The following is a 22,398-nucleotide window of genomic DNA, read 5'->3' on the forward strand; positions in this document are numbered from 1 at the left end:
TTAAAACCGGGATTGACGGTAACAATGCAACATGCAACAGGCAAGCCTAGCGGAAAGGCCAGAGTCAGTATCTTCGTCCAATCGCTAGTCGCTAGATGGCCGATATAGCCGCTAACGAAGCTGACCAACAGGCTGCTGGACCTGCAAGCGATCCCGTACGGCCACAAGTGGATCCCCAGCTGCTGATGGCTGCTCGCCGCGGCGACAGCGATCTGCTCAAGGAGCTGCTGGGGCTCAACATGGATCCACTTGTGACATCAGAGGGAGTCGTCGTCGTCGTGGACGTCGTCCCGCCTCCCCGGCGTACTCCTGCTGCGGCTGCGGCTGCTGGTGATGTTGATCGAACCGGTCACCTCCTCACTCCCGGCGGCGGCGCCACCGCCACTTGATGGGGTGACAGCCGAGGGGGGCTCCCTGCTGCACGTGGTCGCGGAGTGCGGAGACAGCCACAAGTTCCGCGACTGCGCCAGGCTGATCTACTACAGGGAGAAGCACCTCCTGGACGCGCCCAACGGCAATGGTGACACGCCCCTGCACTGCGCCGCGGCCGCCGGGAACGCCGAGATGATCTCCTTCCTCATCCACCTCGCGGCTGCCGGCGACGACGGAAATACGGAGGCGGAGAAGGCGGAGAAGGAGGTGGCGTACCTGAGAATGCACAACAACCGTGGGGAGACCGCGTTGCACCATGCGGTCCGTGCAGCTGCTGCTGCTGCCGACAACGAGGACGATAAGCAGCTGGCCCTGGACTGCATCGACCAGCTGATGGCCGCCGATCCACAGCTGGCCGCCATCCAACACCCGAATGAGAAGGCTGCTTCCCCATTGTACCTGGCCATCTCACTGGGTGAAATTGGCATTGCAAAGCATCTGTTCGACAAAACTGAAGGCGAGCTGTCCTACTCCGGACCAGATGGACGGAACGTCTGGCATGCAGCTGTTTCTTTTCCTCAAGGTAAATACAGACTTTGTTTCAAATTATCTGTCGTTCTACTTTTATCCTAACTCAAACCATTTTTGTTTTTTCAACCATCAGTTTTTCGAAATTTGTCTATTCTAAGAAGTGAATTATATGTATATTTTTCCAAGTCTTAAAACCTTATGACATCAAACTATATGAACTTTTAAAAATCAATGATTAAAGAGTAGAACAAACAAGTAATTTTAAACAAAGGGAGTAATATAATACTCATAATCCACTCCTTACAATATTAATCATCCGATGTAGTACTACCTCTGCCTCTAGAACACCTACCGTTTTAACCAGTCGAAAACATATTAAGCAGGAGGTTAAAATAACAACTATCCTTTCATTAATGTGAAGAGGAATAACGAGGAGAAGAAAGAAGTACAATTCAAGGGTATAAAAACTAGATGACACCCCGTAAGTTGCTACGGAATATTTGCGTGCTAAATAGTTTCTATCTTTGTAAGGATGCGCATTTTAAGAACATGTTAGAAAAGAAGATGAACGCAATTTCGAATTTAAGTTGTCATGCATATATTAATTGAGAAATCTCAATATACATGCGTATCAAATAGTACAGTACTATACATTTAGGTTCAATATATGAGTGTGCTGCAAAGAAAGAGATATTAGTCACTCAAATTTTCTAGAAAAAAAATCTTCAATGCAGAGTGAAAACGGTGAAGCAGTGAACCATGCTTGCTATCTTCTGCCGTTCTGTTGGACAGTACTTCCATGTTAGCGATTTTCCATCAATAAATGTTAAGATAAAATATTTAGTTAGCACTTGTACAAATATTATTTTAATCACTAAGCTCATATATAATGTAACTATTTTAATACATCATTAGATACCAAAACAAAGCTATGACGATGAAAAGCAAAATACCTTCAGTTTCATGATGGAAATATTAGATGAAACCCATGGTTGGAGCAGCTCCAGAAGATTAGCAGAATAGAGATGACGATTGTGAAACATAACCAAACCAATTGAGGATGAAACTGGAGAACTGCCTTGAGCCTTGACAATCGATGTGAGATGAGACTGGAGAACTGACATGAGTCCCGACAATCGATGTAAGATAAATTGCTTGGGTCTTTGAAATCTTGAATGATACAAATGCACTGAACTGGAGTAAGAAACCGATAACTGACATGACTCTCGACAATGGATGTGAGATGAAATTTGTGAGAAATCTTGAATGATCAATGGATGAGGCTAATCCACTGCTTGTCTGGCTGGACAGTTTCTAGAAGATGAGTAATCCACCGAAAGATAGTGGCTAATAATAATGGTATGGCTATAATAAGGTGGAATGCTTGTCATGCATGTGTAAACATGCATGAACCGGTAGAGTGCCATGGTCCAAGCAAATTTGGATTTAAGGCATTCTCGCTGCACGTTGGAAAGTAAACATCTTGGACATCCATTTTGGATCTAATGGCTAGATTAATTTCAAGTGATGTGACAAACTGCGGGAGGAGAGAATAAATTCTAACTACAGGAGATGAACTATATAGATATATATAAGATACAATATTTTTAGGCATATTCTTCAATGCTGAAACTACACTCTTAGGAACGGATCGAAGGAGTACATACGCATTGATGGAAGGAGATACTAGCATACACATGCGCATGCATACATTTTATTTATTTAACTTTTAATAAAAGGTCATCAGATCATATTTTTCATTAAAACCAACAGCATATGCTGGGGATACCAGCTTAACAGCAAAGTGCATGAGAACATTAGAAATCGACCGGCAAAGTGCAGGTACCTCACCCATTTAGGGTGCAGTCGTTTTCTGCTGTCACTACTATTAGTGATTTTTGCTGTGACATGCAAAAATCACATTAGTCTTGGTTCAAATAGGAACCAAGACTAAAAATTATGTGTAGTCCCAATTCAAAAGCCCAACGGGATATTGCGGTAGGCTTTTCGACGCATGAATAATCAAGTACTTTCTCTAGGTCGATAATACAGGTCATTTCTCTAGGTCAATAATACATGTCATTTTGGGCTAGGATACAATCTCCAAGAAACAATTTTGACCACTATTTTCTATTATAATATACTAGAAAAAATACCCGTGCATTGCAACAGGTGATGCTATTTTAATATTATTATTGTTGTATGGTTTAACTAGAGTAAAATTCATTGTGGAAATTCGTTTGGATATTTATTTGTCTAGAAAATCATGAGCCGTAATTAGGAGTCCGACTTTCATCTCACATTAGCATGCGAGTTTTTTTAAAGAAATTTCTCATACGACTCTTTATGTATTTTCAAAATCAAATGAGCTTAAAATCAAACTTAAACACGGATCTGTATTTTCAAAAGCTAACGACCTTAAAAACCGACTGAAACACGACTAACGTACCGAAATACCGGCAAAAACATCTTTAATTTTTATAATGATAGAGAAGAGATATAGAAATATCAATAAATATACTTGTTGGGAATAATTAAGGCTAATTAAGATCTGAAAGTTTTATTCTTTATGATTTAGAGGGAGTAAAAAAACTACAAAAAGCTAATTAATACAAGGAAAGAAAATAAAATGATCCTAATATATGTATATATAAGAATTAATCAAGTGCACATCTATTATATACTAAAATTCTATTAAACTTCCTCTGGAGCACTTCTAAGCCATTACATGGCGCTCTAATAAATTAGAGAAAATACTTAGAAATTCAAAGAAAAGAAAAGATTGATATGATTTTGACCATTAGATTTTAACTTAAATTGACTTTCACCTAAAAGATATATGGCCCTTGATTTTTTACTTAAATTGACGGACCTCTACTGTTTTGGATCATTATAGTATTTTATCTATTAAAAATCCTTTTTTTGTCTAATCTACCTCTCAGGTACGTATAGGAGAGAATAATACATAGTACTGTTCACCGGAAAAAAAATCCCTCGCTTCTAATCTCCCTGACAGGGACATATAGGGGAGAATAATACGTAGTTCTGTTCACCCAAAAAAAAAATCCCTTAATCCTTCTAATCTCCTTCACATGTACGTACAAGAGACAACGATGGAGGAAAATAGGTCCCAATCTTCCGATAGTATCGATAACTCTCGATTTGGTAAAAACTTGACACATATGATTTGGCTTCCGATCAACACGATCCGAACCCCTGCAATCGTCGTACCATATCTACTTTGGTTATCAACCGTGCCAAAATCCGGTTGACCTCGCTGGGAAGGCTAATCCCTACATACGAATTGAAGAATACAAACAAGAACAATATAGTTTGCAACAATTGCATATGAATAATTAAGCACTCGAATTTGGGGTTTCACAAACCAATCTAGCGGCGAAACTGTAATGGCAGAAATAATCTAAGCAAAACCCGACCCTAAACTATGACGGCTACTGAATAAATATAATTTAGGACGTCCTAGGGTTGACCTAAGGCGCTCACCCCCTAGCCTACGATACAATTATAAGGCCCAAGATCCAAATCAGATTCGGACTGAATGAAGTACGTGGCTTGTTTTGCAGATTCCCGACAGCTTGGTAGGAATACTAACGTGGGACCAAAACCATCTGAAAGTAGACTCCATAAGCTTGCCAACAAGTACTCATGGCCCCGAGATTCATTCTAGATCAGCGGCTAGGTTCATTTGAAGTTGATGTTGTCAGGAGGCCGGAATCCGAATCCAAAATGTGTAAAACTTTATCTCTTGTCTTCTATGGACCAAAAGTGACGTGTTGAGATAGTAGTGGATCTGGAGAAGGTCTTGATTGATTATCCATGCATTTCTTATGCTTGGTCTCTTCTCCTTCACCTAAGCAAGTACCTCTGTAAAAGAAACACACGAAACTCATTGTATAACGACGTTTGTTCAAATATATAATAAGTAAATCTAATATAAAATATATGAATATTTGGTTGATGAATATATAAAGTAGTCATGGTCATATCCGAGTTAGTTATGTTCTCATCACACAAATACGCAGTACTGTTCACCGAGAAAAGCCAGAAAACGTATGTGTATAAAAGATAAAGAAAAAAAAACATACACAGGTACGTAGTGTATGTTTTATATTTTATCAACGGTCCTTAAATTAGCTAGGATTTTGACAAAAATATATTACTTCACATATATACTCCTCATATATGCTCTGATACGTAAAATGTCTAACAATGATTTTAAACGTGCATAACTTTTTAATTTATACTAGTATATACCCAGCGCTTTGTCGCGGGGATTTATAGATGAATGCATGTTATACATTATAGAAATGGTAGATATATATATTTAAATAATGTGAAAATAATGAGTTGACACTACTTGTATATATATTGAGTTCTGAAAATACAATAAAATTGTAAATAATATGTCATATTTGCATGATATTTAAAATACTCAAGATAATAATTGTTAGTGGGTGATGATATACCACACTTATATGCTGAGCTTTAAAAGTTAGTGGGAATCAATTTTATAGTAAGATATGATATGCAATTTACGACACAATATATTCATGAAACTAAATGAATCATTGACGGCTATATCACTGTGCTAAATACAATATGACATATGACACCGACATGTAACAATTAATAATAAATTTTCAAATAATGTCATGTCATATTTTCAAATATCACTTGATAAATAGAACACTAATTTGAATCCACTCATGTAAAACTGACAACAGAATTTTGTTTGAAATTTTTCAAAACTCTTTTATTGCTATTTGCGGAGTGGGAAGCAGACATGATAGATAGATATGAATAAATAAATAAATTTCAGTCCATGATCTTTCTATAAGACAAGCTCTTAATCCATCTCAAAATTTATGGTAATTAATGTAGGTTTTCTTTCTTGCCAATTAGTTTTGGTTACAAACAAACAATTTAGTAAGATACACATTAAATTACTCTGTTGTATTTTTCTTATAGTTAAAAATTTCAATTTATCGGGCATAAAATGCGATGTCATAACCTCAATGACCCGACTGTAAAGTGCACTTCAATGAATTTGTTATTGTAAATTAGTTTGTGAAAATAAATACTTTCTTAGAGTTAGTAAATGTGTCTAATGTAATTATAAACAATAAATGTTGGAAACAAATCAGGAACTAAACTAAGCTAACATACTTTGTCAAAATATAAATATGATATGGTGCTCTGGAGATTATCATAGTTGTATGTCTCTTTAGCTATTTTTTTTTAACTTGTGTCAGATGATCTAACACCGCTCAAAATGTATCTATATTATTAAATTTTGAGTGATAAATATTAACACCATAATCAAATTGTGTCTATTCTATACCACTAATCGACTAACTTAAAAAGAAACTTCGTCACCTCCATCTTTTTTCCTCTCTATCCTTTCTTGCATATGGCTAGCAAAGATTGCTATCATTAGAGGTGGGCATTCGGTCTAACCGAAAATTTCGGTCTCGGTCTTCGGTCTTTCGATCTTTTCGGTCTTTGAAAAGTGAAGACTGAATTTCAGTGAAAAAATGTCAAGACCGACAAATTCGGTCTCGGTCTTTTCGGTCTCGGTCTCGGTCTCGACCGAAACTCAACAACATTTTCATATATGCAAAGAAATAATGGAAATTTTCAACACAAAAATCACAAAAAAATTCATAAGCACTTATGAGTAAAGACTCTTATTAGGTTGCATGCCTAGAAGAAGTAGGGATGTGAAAATTAGAGTTTAATCCTATTAAACATAGTGATTGTACATTGTATTTAGATATTTTTTGATAACTATTTTTTGACCGAACAAAATTCAGTCTTTCACTACCTAGGACCGAATTGATGACCGAATTTCTCGGTCTCGGTCTCGGTCTTTTTCTGCCCACCCCTAGCTATCATGTCATAAGTAACATAGCGGCATGTATATGGCTGAGCTGGGATGGCCCCAATGAAATTAAAGGTTGCTGTTGGAAATATAGCTTAAGTGGCCTATTGACGAATGCAATCCTTGGTAAGTATGTCGATAGTGAACTAAGCATTAAAAATTATGCTTCACTGGTCGTACGACTACATCGATGTGGGACCCATGTTTTAATGTATCATAAAAGATAACCTTGGTGGCTACGGTGGGCTTTACCTATTAGATGGACAATTATGTCTAATTTTAATTGTTACCGTATTATATTTTTAATTTTAACTGTTACCCTATTATATGTCTAATTTTTACTACGTTATCCTATTATCCAGTAGAAGCAGAATTTTTAGACTATTTATACATAGATTTGAAAATAAATGAGACATGAACACCCAGATACTTCATCCGTCCCAAATTAATGGGTATGTTATAGATATGATTTTTTAAGTGTGTATTAGGACTATTTTATTGACACAGATATACAACGATCCATCTATTAAAAACACAATGACTGTATAAGATGCAGTTTCTTCTCATTTTCATTATAAGGTAATCTACCGTCACTTAAAGTGAATACAGTGAGATATAACTTCTTTCGGGACTCCATTCAATAACATTAAATAATTAAGATGCCCGCGCATTTGTACGGGCTCCATAATAGTGGATATAATATTGCAGCGCTAGATATGGTTTTGGAATGGTTCAACGATAAGCAATTGATGGCGGCCGACATGCGGCAACAAGAAGGTGGGGATCACCGGCATGTGGCAGCTGATGATGAACTCCTCGCGCGGCTCAGTAGCCAGAGGGACAATGACAACGGGAGCACACCTCTTCACTTGGCCGCATCAATTAACGGGTTACCGTCGGCACTATATATTCCCATATGTTCTCCGCGAGTTTTGGCGCCGTTGCGGCGGCCAAAGCCGGTGGAGCTGCTGCTGAAAGCCAACGAATTCGCGGCGTACCAGCCGGACAACCAAGGGATGTACCCAATACACGCCGCCGCGTCGGCTGGCAGCCTGGAGACCGTGAAGATCCTGCTTGAGAAACACCCAGACTGCGCCACTCTGCGAGATGCGAGAGGAAGAACTTTCCTCCACGCTGCTGTTGAGAAGAAGAGGTTTGGAGTGGTTAAGTATGTATGCCACTGGAAGAGGAAGGAAAGGTTTGCATTGATCCTGAATGCACAGGACAATAACGGGGACACCGCGCTATCCATGCTGGAGATCTTGGAGTCTTGCGACGCCTTATTTGGTGTCATAAGGAACGCTTGGACGTACCGAATTAAATAAGAAGGGCATGAGACCTATTGATGTTTCATGGAGCATGATGCCTCTAAAATGTTATTATGCATGGGTAAGTAATAGTGCGTGTAAATCTTAGCTTCTCTTATTCTATTTAAAGAGGAAGATAGATATCTATTAACCTTTATATATATGTACACGAACGTACCTATTCTTGCAAACATGCAGGATCTAAGAGTCCACATACGAACATTGCTATTGACATTGGGAGCTCCATATGGTGAAAGTCAGAGCCACATCTTCAACAAAAAACGACACGCCATCATCGTCGACCCCAAATTTAAAGGAGGCGAGGAAAAGATGTTGGAGAATGTAACAGCTGCAACGCAAGTCTTGGCCCATTTCTCCATCCTCATCACAACCGTGACATTTGCGTCGGTTTTCACGTTGCCCGGAGGCTACCGGTCGGCCGGCGATGGTGGCAGTGCCTCCGGCACGCCGTTGCTTGCTGGGCGTGGGTGCTACGCTTTCGATGCGTTTATCCTCTCTGACGCTCTAGCATTCGTTTGCTATTTCATGGCTACGTCCGTCTTGCTCTATGCCGGGGTGCCTGCTTATAAACTCGAGGTCCGCCTCCGCCACATTAATTTTGCATATAGCCTGATGATGAATTCTGGAAGAAGCTTGGCGGCCGCTGTAGCTTTGGGACTCTACGTGGTGCTGCTTCCACTGGTTGGCCGCACCATTGCGATCGCGATCGCTGCCGCGATGGTCATGCTTGCACTTCTGCTCAGCAAGGCATCAGAAGGCATCGAGTCTCTCTTCGGCATTGCTATTGCAAGAAACCGGAAGCTGTCAATTCGAGACTCTGTGGTAGGCTTCACTATATATGTGGGGGAACGCTATTGGTCCTTCATCCTAATCTTCGGCCTCCCAGCAATTCGTAAGTGGGCAAGGGCAGGGTAAGATATTAAGCACGTACATGGACGACCTTAATTCACATTCGGACATCATCACGTACGGCCGGAACAGTTAATGCATGTGTGTGTCGTTGTTTTTATGATCATTTGTATTACTATACCTGTCTCACAATCTCCCATATATAATTATCGCATACGTCGTCCAATTGTAATAATGTAATAAACTAACCTCATGTACGTCGTTGCCTGTTGTTCATTATTCAGCTTATTAAAATAAACAAGGGGCAACTATGTGTCGTGCGTTCTTGCCAGCCCCTATATATTTTTTCAGGGTTAATTGAATACATGCCACTGCAAATAACATACATTGAAAAAATGTCACTGCTATTCATTAAATTGGTTCACTGCCACTGGTATTTTCTAAAATTTGAATCATGCCATTATATACGTCCAGTACATGCTTAGACTAGTTTTTTGTGTACCGTATTTTCGTATGGACCAAAATACCCTTAATCCTTTATCTTCTTCTTCCTCAGCCTTATCTTCTCTTTAGCTCGTTGAGGCCGACGACGGCTCACTCCGCTTTAGTTTTTCTCAGTTGTGACGAGATCACAAGAATCGATTTCCACGAGCAGCAGTTCATCAACATCCCGATAAGCTTCACCTTGGTGTTGGCTGGACTATTATCACGGAATCTTGAGAGATCGATCGTTGCATCATGCCATCATGCAGTGACGTGAAAACCCAAAACCAGAAGCAAAACTGAGACGAGAAACTGAAGGAAATCTCATGGAATCTCGTCGATTCGTTCCCAGAAACGGAGAAAAACCGTTCTTCGTGAGTGCCCATAAACGAGCCGACCTCGTCAAGCTCGGCGGCGGTGCGCGCGGCATCATGCTGGTCGTCGGAGGAGCGACGGCGCGTCACTTCTAGTCCCCTTGCCTCGGTCAAGGGCCCGTCGCCCGTCGGAGGAGCTCGGCCCAGCGGCAGTGGCAGTTGGAGGGAGGAGGAAGGGAGGGCCCTGCCGGATCCGTCGCCGGGGAGTGGGGAGGTCGGGACGGAGCCACGGAGGAAGAGGGCTTGAGCAGAGGCGCCGGCGTCTTGATGAGGAATTAATGGTGTCCTGTCCAGCGGCATCAGCCGGCCATCACCTTGGCGCCCTTCCGCTTGCTCCCAATGCTGTTCCCATTGCAACGACGGGAGGGAGGGATTAGGGAAGACCGATCTGATTCGAGGATATTGTCCTAGCTTGCCGGCGCCCGGCGATGGGAGAGGAGGCAAAAGGTTGGGAGAGAAGGGCAAAATGGCCCATACGAAAATACCATACCAAAAAAATGAGTACAGGGGTGGCTGATGCATACGCTTTGAACAATGGCACGCTCTACAAGATATATCTTTAACCTTATTTTTCTATTATAATATATACAATAAATAAATGCATGTTTACTTTTATTATAGTGTTTTGAAAAACAAATCTATATATGTTTTTCTAATTTCTTCAAACTAAGTATTTTTAAAGTTATTAATGGTCCAAGTTATAAAAGTTTAATCTCAATCTTGTCTAAAACGTCAATTAATATAGAACCGGAGGGAGTACACAGTGGCACTGAGCTGATTTGATGAATAGTAGTGGTATTTTTTAATACAATATATTTATAATGGCATGGATCCAATTAACCTTTTTTTAAAGCAATTGTGATTTGGTTTCGTTAGCAAAACTGTTCGGTAAATTGAGTGATTGACTCATAGTGAAACTAAGAGTTTTGCTTCTACTTTGACTAGGAGGTTCTAAGTATAAAATAAACGGAGGCTATGCCATAAAGATAAGTCAAGATTTAGACATAAAAACTTTAGGGTTATTTGTCTTTGGATTTCATGAGAAACTTGTAATGGCCGGGTGTTGCGACTGCACCTTATAAATAATACTTGATTACTAAATATCATATTTAATCATTAAGGTTGTCTATAGGCTGTACCCACTTACGGCATTTGTAATGCAAGGGGACGTTGATAGCAAGGTATGAGTAAGATTACAGTAAAAGAGATAGAAAATAAGGATTATTATATAGATTTGGGCCCCATACTGATGGGTAATAGCCCTATTTTTATTAGCTAAAACTGGTGTTGTCATTATATAATCAATCTCTCACAAGTATAATAGGGAGGAGAACCTAATATAGTCTCTATCAGCCTAGCGGCGTAACGCTCGAGTAGGTGATCGACGGCTAATAGTTGTCGGCTTCCTCGAAAAAGAATTCTATGCTCGCTAGATCGTATTGGCTTTGTTTGGGCTTGTGTTGGCCTTTCTCCTCTCTTCTGGGGTCTTGTATTTATACCTCAGACGTCTCTGTTTGTACTATAATTTGGCTAATAGTTAGTGCATTTAGCCAGGCAAAATTATGTAGAATAGTTGGTGTGATTAGTTAGTGGTTTAGTTATAAGGTTAGAGCAGTTTATATGTGCAGGAATATTTGGTGCAAGATTATATCTGTGAGTTACTTGGTGACTGTGGTATTTTTAATACGGTTGGAGATTATGTACATGGAGCTACTGCTTGATGGTTGGTTTGGGCTGTTAATTAAGAACTTGTTTAGTTCCTAAATTTTTTTTTCAAAAACATCACATCGAATCTTTAGATACATGTATGGAGCATTAAATATAGATAAAGTAAAAACTAATTGCACAGTTTGCATGGAAATTGCGAGACGAATCTTTTGAGCCTAACTAGTCCATGATTAGCCATAAGTGCTACAGTAACCCACATATGCTAATGATGGATTAATTACGCTTAATAAATTCGTCTCGTGGTTTCCAGACGAGTTATGAAATTAGTTTTTTCCTTCACGTCCGAAAACCCCTTCCGACATTCGGTCAAACGTTTGATGTAACACCAAAAAAATTTCTTTTCGCAAACTAAACACACCCTAACTCGAAGGAATGCAAGATGCTAGTAGCTTGCTGCTCGATGGTGTGGAAGCTGTGGGCCTGTTTAGATCCCCTGATAAAATTTTTGACCCTGTCACATCGAATGTTTGGACACATGCATAGAGTATTAAATATAAACGAACATAAATAAATAATTACACAGATTGCGTGAAAATTACGAGACGAATATTTTAAGCCTAATTGCTACATGATTTAACAATGTGGTACTATAGTAAACATTTGCAAATGACGGATTAATTAGGCTTAATAAATTCGTCTCGTATTTTGCATGTGGAATATGTGATTTGTTTTGTTATTAGTCTACGTTGAATACTTTAAATGTGTGTCTGTATATCCAATATGACACGGTAAAACTTTTGGGACTGCCTATACATCATGAGACAGATTTTTTAGCATCCTATCATGCATATTTCTTACCCTTTAGATCAACATCTAACGGATGACATTAATATACACAAACAAAATACAAAAAACAAATAAAAGGGCCACGTGGACAATCTAAGCTCACGGTGCTCAAATAGGCTCAAGTAGATTTCAAACTTACATCGTAAATACACTAAAATTATATATGTAATTTTCAGACTTACGTCGTAAATACACTAAAATTATATATGTAATTTTCATATTTATATCGTAAATATAGTAAAATTACATATGTAATTAATATGTAATTATAATGTAAGTACGATGTAATTAGTATGCGTGGGATCATAAATAAATTAGCATTGAAAAACACGTACGGCTAGTTTAACAACTAGGGAACAATAACGTAGACCTAGTTAGTTAGCAGCTAGAGTGCTAGCATGGATCTCAAAAACCATATCCTACGGGCAAAAAAACGAATGATGGAAGGCTCGTAAATCTATCAAACGATACTTAGCAATTCCGAAAACTTTTCACCCCTAGATCTGAACACCCTACTTTCTCTGAGCCATCTGCATAATGGTGATTAGACAGAGGCAGGTGATTGGATGGATATATGCATCTTGAGGCTGACTGCTGGCGGTGGCGTGGCATGTTGCAGGCGGACATGCAAATGATAGAGTTGTGGCGTCCACGTTTGTATGCGACGAGCCGACTAGGATAGAGCTCTATAGATGGCCATATGGCCTGAGTCCCGATGGCTCGTTCAATGCCCGGTGATTTTGTCCCGGCCCAGGCATAGCACGGCTCGACTCTGGTCGTGCCTATGTCGGCCCAGCCCAACAGCCATGCCGTGTCTGGGCTGCTACTTCGGTACGCTGGGCTGGCAAGGCCTGGCCCAAAGTTTAGGGATACGAAACAGACTTATTCTCAACCATATTTAAGGCACGTCAAAAAAATAGGGAGGAAAAATAGACATATTATATGACATTATTAGACATATGAAAAATAGACTTATTTTAGCTATATGTATATGGAGTAAGTTCATTTTAGGTCCTTTAACTTAACCGCGAGTTCGATTTTTATCCCTGAACCGAAATACTAGATACAACAGGTCCCTCAATTATCAAAACCGGTCCAAATAAGATCCTACGATGGTTTGGATGACGGTATCAGCTGACGTGGCGACTATGTGGCTGATTTGACTTGGCCCTCGTCCTACGTGGCGGTGACGTGGCGCTGCAAGCAAAATATAAAATATAAAATAAAAACAAAAAATGTGGGGCCCACGAGTCTGTTAGACAAAAGATTAAATAAAAATAGTGGGCTATATCCACGGACGACGACGGGTCGGCACCTCCTCTCCTCTTCCTCCCGGCCAATCCTCCTCTCTCCTCGAGCTTCCTCGCCGGCCGGCTACCACGGTACCACCGCTGCCACTTTTCCACAGCCGTCAATGACTACGGAGGCCAACAGAAGAGAAGAGTCAGGAAGGCCCCCGCCGTCGCGGCGCCTGCCACCGCCGCGTGCACGGGCGGGTGCGGCGATCCGGTGTTACTATTCTCGGCCGTAGAGTTGGCCGGGGCGCTCACCACTGCGATCGAGCTGGTGGGATGCATCGAAACCATGGACGCCGGCGGCGACGGCGTCGTGCTTATATCGGGAAGCTGCGGAGGAGAGGGAAGCATCGGACGAAACCGGCGCATCTGGCGGCGATGAAGGCGTCGCCATACGTTCATCGCCGTCATACGCGCGATGGCTTGGATGACGAGGTAGTCCGAACACGTGAACCATGGGAAGGCTGTAATTTTTGTTTCTGAACTTTGTGATCCATGGATTTTCAGGGGCTACAAGGCGTCTGAGTACGCCATCAGAGGGGAGCTCATGGTGAAAGCTGACACATAGCTTTGGAGTTCTCGTTCTCTAGATCGTCAGCAGCAGGAAGAACACGGATCTCTCTTTCCTGAACGAAATGCAGTCCCTGCCTGAACATGTCTGAATCTTTTCTGAACCCAACTCTACATTACGAGTTTACAACACTGTCACAAAAACCTTTTTTCATTCTGAATTTTTTTCAGGCATGGAGGCTGTACGAGCAATCCAAGGTAATGGAGATCATCGACGCGAAGATGCAGGCCAATGGGTTCAACGAGAAGCGGCAAGTGATGCAGGTGTGCTCCTGGAGAGAGGAGAGGGGAGAGGGAGATGGAGAGAGAGGAGGAAGAAGAGGGGTGAGAATGACATGTGGGGCCCACGTGGCCCCAGCATTTTTTAATTAGTTCTTTTGGTGTGACTGACATGTGAGGTCACTCTTTTTTATTAATCTTCAAATCAAATTGCCACGTCAATGCTACATCATTGCCACGTCAGATGAAGACCGGGACAATTTAGCCACGTCGATGCCACGTAAGCAAAAACCGCAGTCCAAACCGCCATAGGGCCTAAGATGAAGGACCCGTTATATCTGGTTTTGACAGTCGAAGGACCCGTCGTATCTGGTTTTCTGGTTTAAGGACGAAAATTGGATTCGTTGACAAGTTAAGGGACCTCAGATAAACTTATTTCTATATGTGTCACAGCCCAAAGAGGAGGGAGAGGAAATAGACCTATTTTAAAGAAGACACGATGGGCCGCCCGTACCTTCGGGCCGGCACGACAAGGCCCAACTACTGGTGGAACGTGCTTGGGCCTGAGGTGCAGCCCGTGGGCCGGCACGGCACGGCCCGAAGTGCCAACCGTGTCGTGCCAACCCGATCGCCTTGAGCCGTGCCAAACCCGTGCCTGCGCCGGGCTATGCCGGGCGGGCCTTATGGCCATCTATATAGAGCTTGGTGCAGAAGGCAATGTATCAGTTGCACTCCGGCTGTTCCGTACACACATGCACTCGCACAAGCACATCCATCCGATCTCAATCCAATGGCTAGAAATTAGGGAGGAATTTAACAGAAAACCACCCACTTTATACCTTCCTTTTTCGAAAAAACCCTGCTCCCTTGGCTTCCATCCCACAGTCAGATCGATATATCGTTTGGGATCACCTATACATTTGTCGATAAATTTTCTCCTAAAAATTTGACAGATGTAATTATAGTACAATTGTAATGTAATTACACTGTAACTTATATGTAATTACACTATAACTTGTATGCAACTACAGTGTCACTTGTATATAAGTTTCACATAATTTTGAATCGTTAGGTCTATTACAATATTTGTTCTGGTGAGGAAGAAAAAATGCATGCAACTACAGTGTAACTTGTATATAAGTTTCACATAATTTTGAATCGTTAGGTTTATTACAATATTTGTTTTGGTGAGGAAAAAAAATCACAGCACATATATATGTGAAAGGATTTGTTCCCAAGACCTTCATTTTACCGAAATAACATGTTGCAGAGAGATTTTTGAAAATTACATACAAGTTACATTATAGTTACAGTGTAATTACACTACGATTGTACTGTAATTACATCTGTCGACAAATATATAGCAAAATTGACCGGTGAATCACGGCTTGCCACGGTGTTGATGTTTATATCGGTAATACTAACAGGGGTTTATGATGCATCGAGCCTAATTCTAGATGGTGACAGAAAACAAGGATTTATATAGGTTTAGACACTCGCCGAGAGGTAATACCCTAGTTCTATTTACGGTGGTGTTGTATATATGAGATTGCTTCCCTCGATGCCAGGATCCCTGCCCATGCTATATATTGGTCGAGGCGCAGGGGTATTACCTAGCCATATACGGCTTCGGTTTTCTTATATTTATCTAATAGTAAATACACAAGTATCCTTAAAGAAGTTTATACCATACCTTGTGAAATAAGTAAGAAATTCTATTATATAGTTGTATAACGCGGCTTGGGCCACCTTCTTGTCTAGTCAGACAAAGCCCGCCGAGTGATACCTTGGGTCTATGTTATCTATAAGGAATAAGTTCACTTGAGGTCCCTTAACTTGTCAACGAATCCGATTTTCGTCCTCCATCCGCAAAACCAGATACAACGGGTCCCTTAACTTACAAAACCGGTGCAAATTTCGTCCTAAGGCAGTATGGCTAGCGGTTTAGTCCGACGTGGCGCTTTGACCACAGTCAGCGCGTCGCTGAGTCAGCGTCCGTGGGGGGTTCGGTTTTACAGTCAGCAGCGAGGGGAAAAAATTGGCGCGTGCTCTGTTCCTCTCTTAGTGCGAACCCTAGATCGAGTTGTCTCCGGCGACGAAGAGGGGCCCGGCGCCACAGTTGGAGGCGGAGAGGGCGACGAAGAGAGGAGCGACGCTAGGGCGGCGTAGCGCCACCAGTGGAGGTGGAGAGGGCGATGGCGAGGGCCGCCATGAGCGTCGCACGGCGGAGTGCGTGGCCGCGCAGGAGCAAGAGCTCGTCGGCGTTGTTAAATAGAGGAGCACAGGTAAGCTATGTTGAGCACTGTAGGCTCGATTTAAGTAGTTTTGTTACGGGGATTCTCTTGGATTTGGTGTTATTTAGTAGTTTTGTAGGACAATATTGTTGGATCTGATGGAATTTGGGGCTATTATATTTGCTAGTGGGGGGACAGGGATGTTTGGGATCTGTATGTAGGGGATTTAAATAAGCAGCGGATTGATTGTTTACTAAAATGTGCATGCAGGACTGTTGTAGTTTGGTGTGATGGATTTGCTGGACAAACTAGTGGTTAGGTTCCATTTCAATGGAGAGTTTGTGACATCTGGGAGGGAGAAGAAGTACTGTGGGGGTAGAGAGGCATTGTCCTATATTGATAGAGATAAGATTTCGCTGCCAGAGATATTTGGACACTTGCGAGACCACTATAAGGTGATGGAAGGTACAATGTTGCATTGGTTGTTCCCTGGGAAGGATTTGAATAGTGGACTTAGAGCTTTGTTGGATGATAAGGTTTGTAAGTTAATGGCAGATTGCATAGATGATTTAGGTGTGGCAGAGGTATATGCTGAAGAGCCAACCATAGTTGACCTATGTGACTCATCAAATGATGACAGCAGTTATGAGGCTGATGAGAGTGAAGATGATTCAGAGGAGATGGAAGTGGCAGAAGGTGGTATGGAGGGTACTGAAGATGTAGTAGCTCTTGAAGGAGGTGAAATTAGGACCAAGACAAATGAAGTTAGGAAGGGCAAAGCCATTAGTTCTGAAATTCCTGAGAACCGACTTGTGGTTTATAATTGTGACAATGATCCATTGGCAAGCCAGGCACCTTCAGAGAGTGAGTCTGATAGTGAGTACATTCCTGGAGATGATGCAGGGTCAGATGATGATGAGGAGATCATAGAGATAGAGAAGCACTACAAGAATGTGAAGAGAAAGGTGAAGGCAGGACAGCTGGAGAATTTAGATGATGTATATCTTGGAGGACGAGGATGGCAAAACATGAATAATGAAGCTGGTGGGGAAGTTGATGTCATTGCTGCTGAGAGCCTAGAGGATGAATCAATGGAGGAGATTGGCACAGATGGTGAGGTTAGCACTAAGGAAAACAAGTTAGATAAAAAAAAAGGTAGGGACTCCTTTTTTTGAGCTGGGCATGAAGTTTAGCTCAAAGAAGCAGTTTAAGAAGGCTGTCACTAAGTATGCTCTAGCTGAGAGGAAGGTTATAAACTTCATCAAGGATGACTTGAAGAGGGTTAGTGCCAAATGTGATTGGGCAAGCTGTCCTTGGGTATGCTTGCTGTCTAAGAATACTAGGAGTGATAGCTGGCAGATAGTTACTCTTGAGAGCTTGCATGCATGTCCACCTAGAAGGGATAACAAGATGGTTATAGCAACTAGGATTGCAGAGAAGTATGGAAAGATTATCCTTGCCAACCCTGGGTGGAATTTGGCCCACATGAAGGCAACTGTCCAAGAGGAGATGTTTGCTGAAGCATCTGTTCTAAAGCTGAAAAGGGCTAAAGCTATGGTGATGAAGAAAGCAATGGATGCAACCGAGGGGCAGTATCAAAAGCTATACAAATACCAGCTTAAGCTCCTTAGGAGTAACCCTGGCAGCACAGTAGTTGTCAACAGGGAAATAGGCACTGATCCACCTGTGTTCAAAAGGATTTACATATGCTTGGATGCCTGCAAAAGGGGGTTTGTAGATGGGTGCAGGAAGGTAGTTGGCCTGGATGGCTGCTTCTTCAAGGGGGCAACAAATGGAGAGCTGTTGTGTGCTATAGGTAGAGATGCAAATAACTAGATGTACCCCATTGCCTGGGCTGTTGTGCACAAGGAAAATAATGAAGAATGGGACTGGTTCTTGGACTTGCTGTGCAGTGACCTTAAAGTGTTGGATGGAACTGGATGGGAGTTCATTTCAGACCAACAAAAGGTACATCATTATTTTGTTAACATTAATTTTCAAATGCTGCATGTTTGTGAGATGATAACTAAATGCAATTTTGTTTACAATGCAGGGAATCATCAATGCAGTTGAGAAATGGCTGAACACAGAAATTGTGCTAGACACATTTATGCAAACTGGAAGAGGCATTTCAGTGACAAAGAATTCCAGAAGAAATTTTGGAGATGTGCTAAAGCTCCATGTAGGATGCTCTTCAACCTGGCAAGGGCAAAGCTAGCACAGGTGACACCTGCTGGAGCACAGGCCATACTTAATACCCATCCAGAACATTGGAGCCGTGCATGGTTCAGGTTAGGCTCAAACTGCGATTCAGTTGATAATAATATGTGTGAGTCATTCAATAAATGGATCCTAGAAGCAAGATTTTTTCCAATTATCACCATGCTAGAGACAATTAGGAGGAATGTGATGGTTAGGATTTCAGAGCAGAGAAAGGTTTCTGCTAGATGGAACACTGTGGTCTGTCCAGGGATCCTAAAGAAATTGAATGTGTATATCACTGAGTCAGCATACTGTCATGCTATATGCAATGGAGCTGACAGCTTTGAGGTAAAACACCACACCAATAGGTTCACTGTGCAGCTGGACAAGAAGGAGTGTTCTTGTAGGTATTGGCAACTCTCTGGTCTTCCATGCCCCCATGCAATTGCATGTATATTTTACAGAACTAACACACTGGATGAGTTCAGTGCTGATTGCTACAAAGTGGATGCTTTCAAGAGCACATATGATCATTGCCTACTACCAGTGGAGGTAGGCCCAGAACTGAAAGAAGGAGAGAGGCTCATGAGCCAGCTAAGCCTTCTAAGGTATCAAAATTTGGCACCAAGGTCAGATGCAGGACTTGCAAGCAGGTTGGCCACAACAAGTCAAGCTGTCACAAACACAATCCAGCTCAAACTACAGGTGGCAGTTCACAGCAGGTTGCAACACCCAGCCATAATCTTGTACTGTCCAACACCCCCCAGAGTTGTGCACAAAGTAGAAAAAGGAAAGCAACTGGCACCTTGACTACTACTACTTCAGCCTCTCAGTCAAAGGCAACCAGGCCGACAAAAAAGGTAAGCTAAATCAGCCATGCCACTTCATTGTGCATATTTTGATTTAAACTAATGTGTGCTTCATCTGATTCTACAGGCACAAATGGAGCCCCTCCAAAATGTCAGAGTGAATGCAAGGGCAAAAATTTCTACACATTCTGGTGGCTTAGCTAGGGTTGATTTGCAGGCCAATGTTGCAGGCTCCAACAACTCTACAAGTGCAGCTGTCATTGTTACTTCAGGGAAAGCATCTGTATCTGTTTCAGCTCAAGAACCTGCCAGCACAACTACAAAGAACAAAGCTAAAGTACCACTGCTTCTTCTCCCTCCATGGGAATCTGACAAACTATGATGCATTGTCATTTGTAATGCCAAGCTTTTAGGAATGCTGTGTATAGCAGCTGTGTGATGTAATGGCAAACTTTGAGCCAGCTATGATGTATTTTGTGCAAACTGAGACCTCTGTGATGTAATGCCAAACTTTAGGCCATCTATTATGTGTTTTGTGCAAACTAAGACCTATGTGATGTAATGGCAACCTTTAAGCCAATACTGTGATATGTTATTTGCACTGCTAATGTTTGTCTTCCAGATTTTCATTATATGCATGTGTGCTCAAAACAGAACACTTGTTTGCTGAATGCATGTCTGCTGAGAAAGAATATTTGATGACATTTGTTACTCCAGATGCAAACCAGATTTGGTGACTGACAATGTGATGCAAATCAATTTTTGATGCAATGCCACATTTGAAGCAGCTCTGCTGACTGACATTTGGTTCCTGTGATGTTTCCTAATTTATGTTGGCTACATTTATGCTGAGTTTGCTGAGATTTGTTTTTCTATCATACAAAACATAATTGCTACATATTTGTACACAACACACATACATGACATTGCATTCAGCAATTTTGGCAAGACATTCAGAACTTCACATTTCATTGATAAATTTTTGCACCTCACAATTCTGCCACACATTTTTTTTCCAGCAAACATTGAGGCCATGCCCACACAATATCAGTTCTTGCCCAGCACTAACAGAATAACGACACACATACATGACAGGATGCACCAAATGAGCACAGTTCGCTCCTTCTCTATCCTACATTTGCTATCAATTAAAACATCATTTTTCACATCCAACTCACTAACCAACTCCCTCACTGAAGCCAACTCCCTCCCAACTGAAGCCAACTCCCTGCATTGCTCTTCAGACTTCACACGAAGTTCCTCAACCTCCTTCACTGCATCTGCCTTCTCCCTCCTCAGAGAATGCACAGCACCTCGCAAATCATTCAACAACTCCCTCAGAAAGCTGCTCGTCGGGCCATCGTGCCAAGCATAAAAATCGCAGCCCCTTTCCTGTGCGTCAAAAACCCTAATATTTAGGCCCCCAGTCCGAAATAAAACCAATCCAAAATTAACACGGCAAATTCACTCACTCGAGCATTGCGGCACTTGAAATACCGACGACCAGGGTTATCGACGCTCCAAGATATCCACCTCGCCGCCTTCAGTTCGCACCGGCACAGCACCGCTAGTTCGTACTCGAACGGACCAACGCGATAGGAAATAGGCGAGCCATACGGTTGCCTGGCCAAAGACGACGACGACCCCTCACTCCTTGAGCTTCCCATCGCCACTCCTCCGCCGTCCGAATCACGACGCCGCCGCCGTCCGAATCGTTGCAACCTACACGCCGAAAAGCTAGGGTTTCTAAAATGTGAGAGGATTGGCGCCGAATGCGCGAGAAGCCGCCCCCCCCCCCCCCCAATTTATTCCCCAACGGCCGTGTTGACTCAGCGGTCAAAGCGCCACGTACGACAAGCCAAAGCGCCACGTCGGACTTAACCGCTAGCCATACTGCCTTAGGACGAAATTTGCACCGGTTTTGTAAGTTAAGGGACCCATTGTATCTGGTTTTGCGGATGGAGGACGAAAATCGGATTCGTTGACAAGTTAAGGGACCTCAAGTGAACTTATTCCTATCTGTAATAGCCTTGAGTCCTTGACTCTATCTTTAGTATTTTTCTATTTGACTTCAATCCTAGCCTGAATGCTTTTTCTCTCAATAGACTTTATTTCCGAGTCGTCCTCGTACCACCCAAGTGGTTGTTCTCCGAAATGAATTTTCCAAATGTTTTATATTTAAACATTCTTAGAATACTCCGATTGATTACAACCAGAAAATCTACGCATAGCAGTGAATTTGTGAAGGACTTATTTATATTAAGCCATGTATACACTTGAGTGGTATCCATTTTCTTATTTGCAATCATAGTTATTTAGCCCAATCATGGGGCACACCATGTTATAGATAAAAGTTTTGAAGCTAGCTTTTCTACTTATCATAAGCATATCTTCAAATTTGAATAAAAAAAATCAAGTGATACCTGATTTCACGTAACGCGCTTACCGAACAAAGCACAGCACCATGTCCTAGGAAACAAGTACAAATCGGGCGCCCGATTTTTTTCTCCAAAATCGGGCGCTGTTTCACTCCTCGTAAAACAATGTTTCATCATTTAGTGAAAGAATGTTTTAGTTCTTGGAAATAGTAAAACACAATTGGATCCCCAGATGAAACAATTTGCTTCAACATATAAAACAAATGATTTAAAGCCAGTGAAACATCAACAAGATCCAAAGTGAAATCAATGACAAAAAATGAAACAACAGAAAAAAA

The 22,398-nt window shown here is 41.7% G+C and overlaps 2 protein-coding genes and 1 long non-coding RNA gene across 3 annotated transcripts; 2 read left to right on the forward strand and 1 right to left on the reverse strand.

Moving 5' to 3' along the window:
* Positions 1–202: 202 nt before the first annotated feature.
* On the forward strand, positions 203–8,130 carry LOC127780837 (uncharacterized). The gene is made up of 2 exons (XM_052307808.1): positions 203–955; positions 7,514–8,130. The coding sequence occupies exons 1-2, from the start codon at positions 334–336 to the stop codon at positions 8,128–8,130; spliced, it is 1,239 nt and encodes a 412-aa protein (XP_052163768.1). The 5' UTR covers positions 203–333.
* Positions 8,131–13,672: 5,542 nt separating this feature from the next.
* On the forward strand, positions 13,673–14,689 carry LOC127780827 (uncharacterized). The gene is made up of 3 exons (XR_008018830.1): positions 13,673–14,083; positions 14,156–14,304; positions 14,390–14,689. It is a non-coding gene; the product is annotated as an uncharacterized LOC127780827 (long non-coding RNA).
* Positions 14,690–20,729: 6,040 nt separating this feature from the next.
* On the reverse strand, positions 20,730–21,349 carry LOC127780233 (uncharacterized). Its single transcript, XM_052307164.1, has 2 exons — positions 21,155–21,349; positions 20,730–21,074 (listed from the first exon to the last, which is right to left on the reverse strand). The coding sequence occupies exons 1-2, from the start codon at positions 21,347–21,349 to the stop codon at positions 20,730–20,732; spliced, it is 540 nt and encodes a 179-aa protein (XP_052163124.1).
* Positions 21,350–22,398: the final 1,049 nt, after the last annotated feature.

This window comes from Oryza glaberrima, chromosome 7, assembly GCF_000147395.1.
Source record: "Oryza glaberrima chromosome 7, OglaRS2, whole genome shotgun sequence".
In the NCBI taxonomy this organism is placed as follows: domain Eukaryota; kingdom Viridiplantae; phylum Streptophyta; class Magnoliopsida; order Poales; family Poaceae; genus Oryza; species Oryza glaberrima.

What these genes read in the sequence shown, in the direction of transcription:
- LOC127780837 (XM_052307808.1), top strand. Translation starts at nt 334, where the DNA reads ATGTTGATCGAACCGGTCACCTCCTCACTCCCGGCGGCGGCGCCACCG. An exon ending in AGCTGTTTCTTTTCCTCAAG is followed by an intron (nt 956 to 7,513) that starts GTAAATACAGAC and finishes ATAATATTGCAG; the next exon opens with CGCTAGATATGGTTTTGGAA.
- LOC127780233 (XM_052307164.1), bottom strand. Translation starts at nt 21,349, where the DNA reads ATGGGAAGCTCAAGGAGTGAGGGGTCGTCGTCGTCTTTGGCCAGGCAA. An exon ending in TCAAGTGCCGCAATGCTCGA is followed by an intron (nt 21,075 to 21,154) that starts GTGAGTGAATTT and finishes TTTGACGCACAG; the next exon opens with GAAAGGGGCTGCGATTTTTA.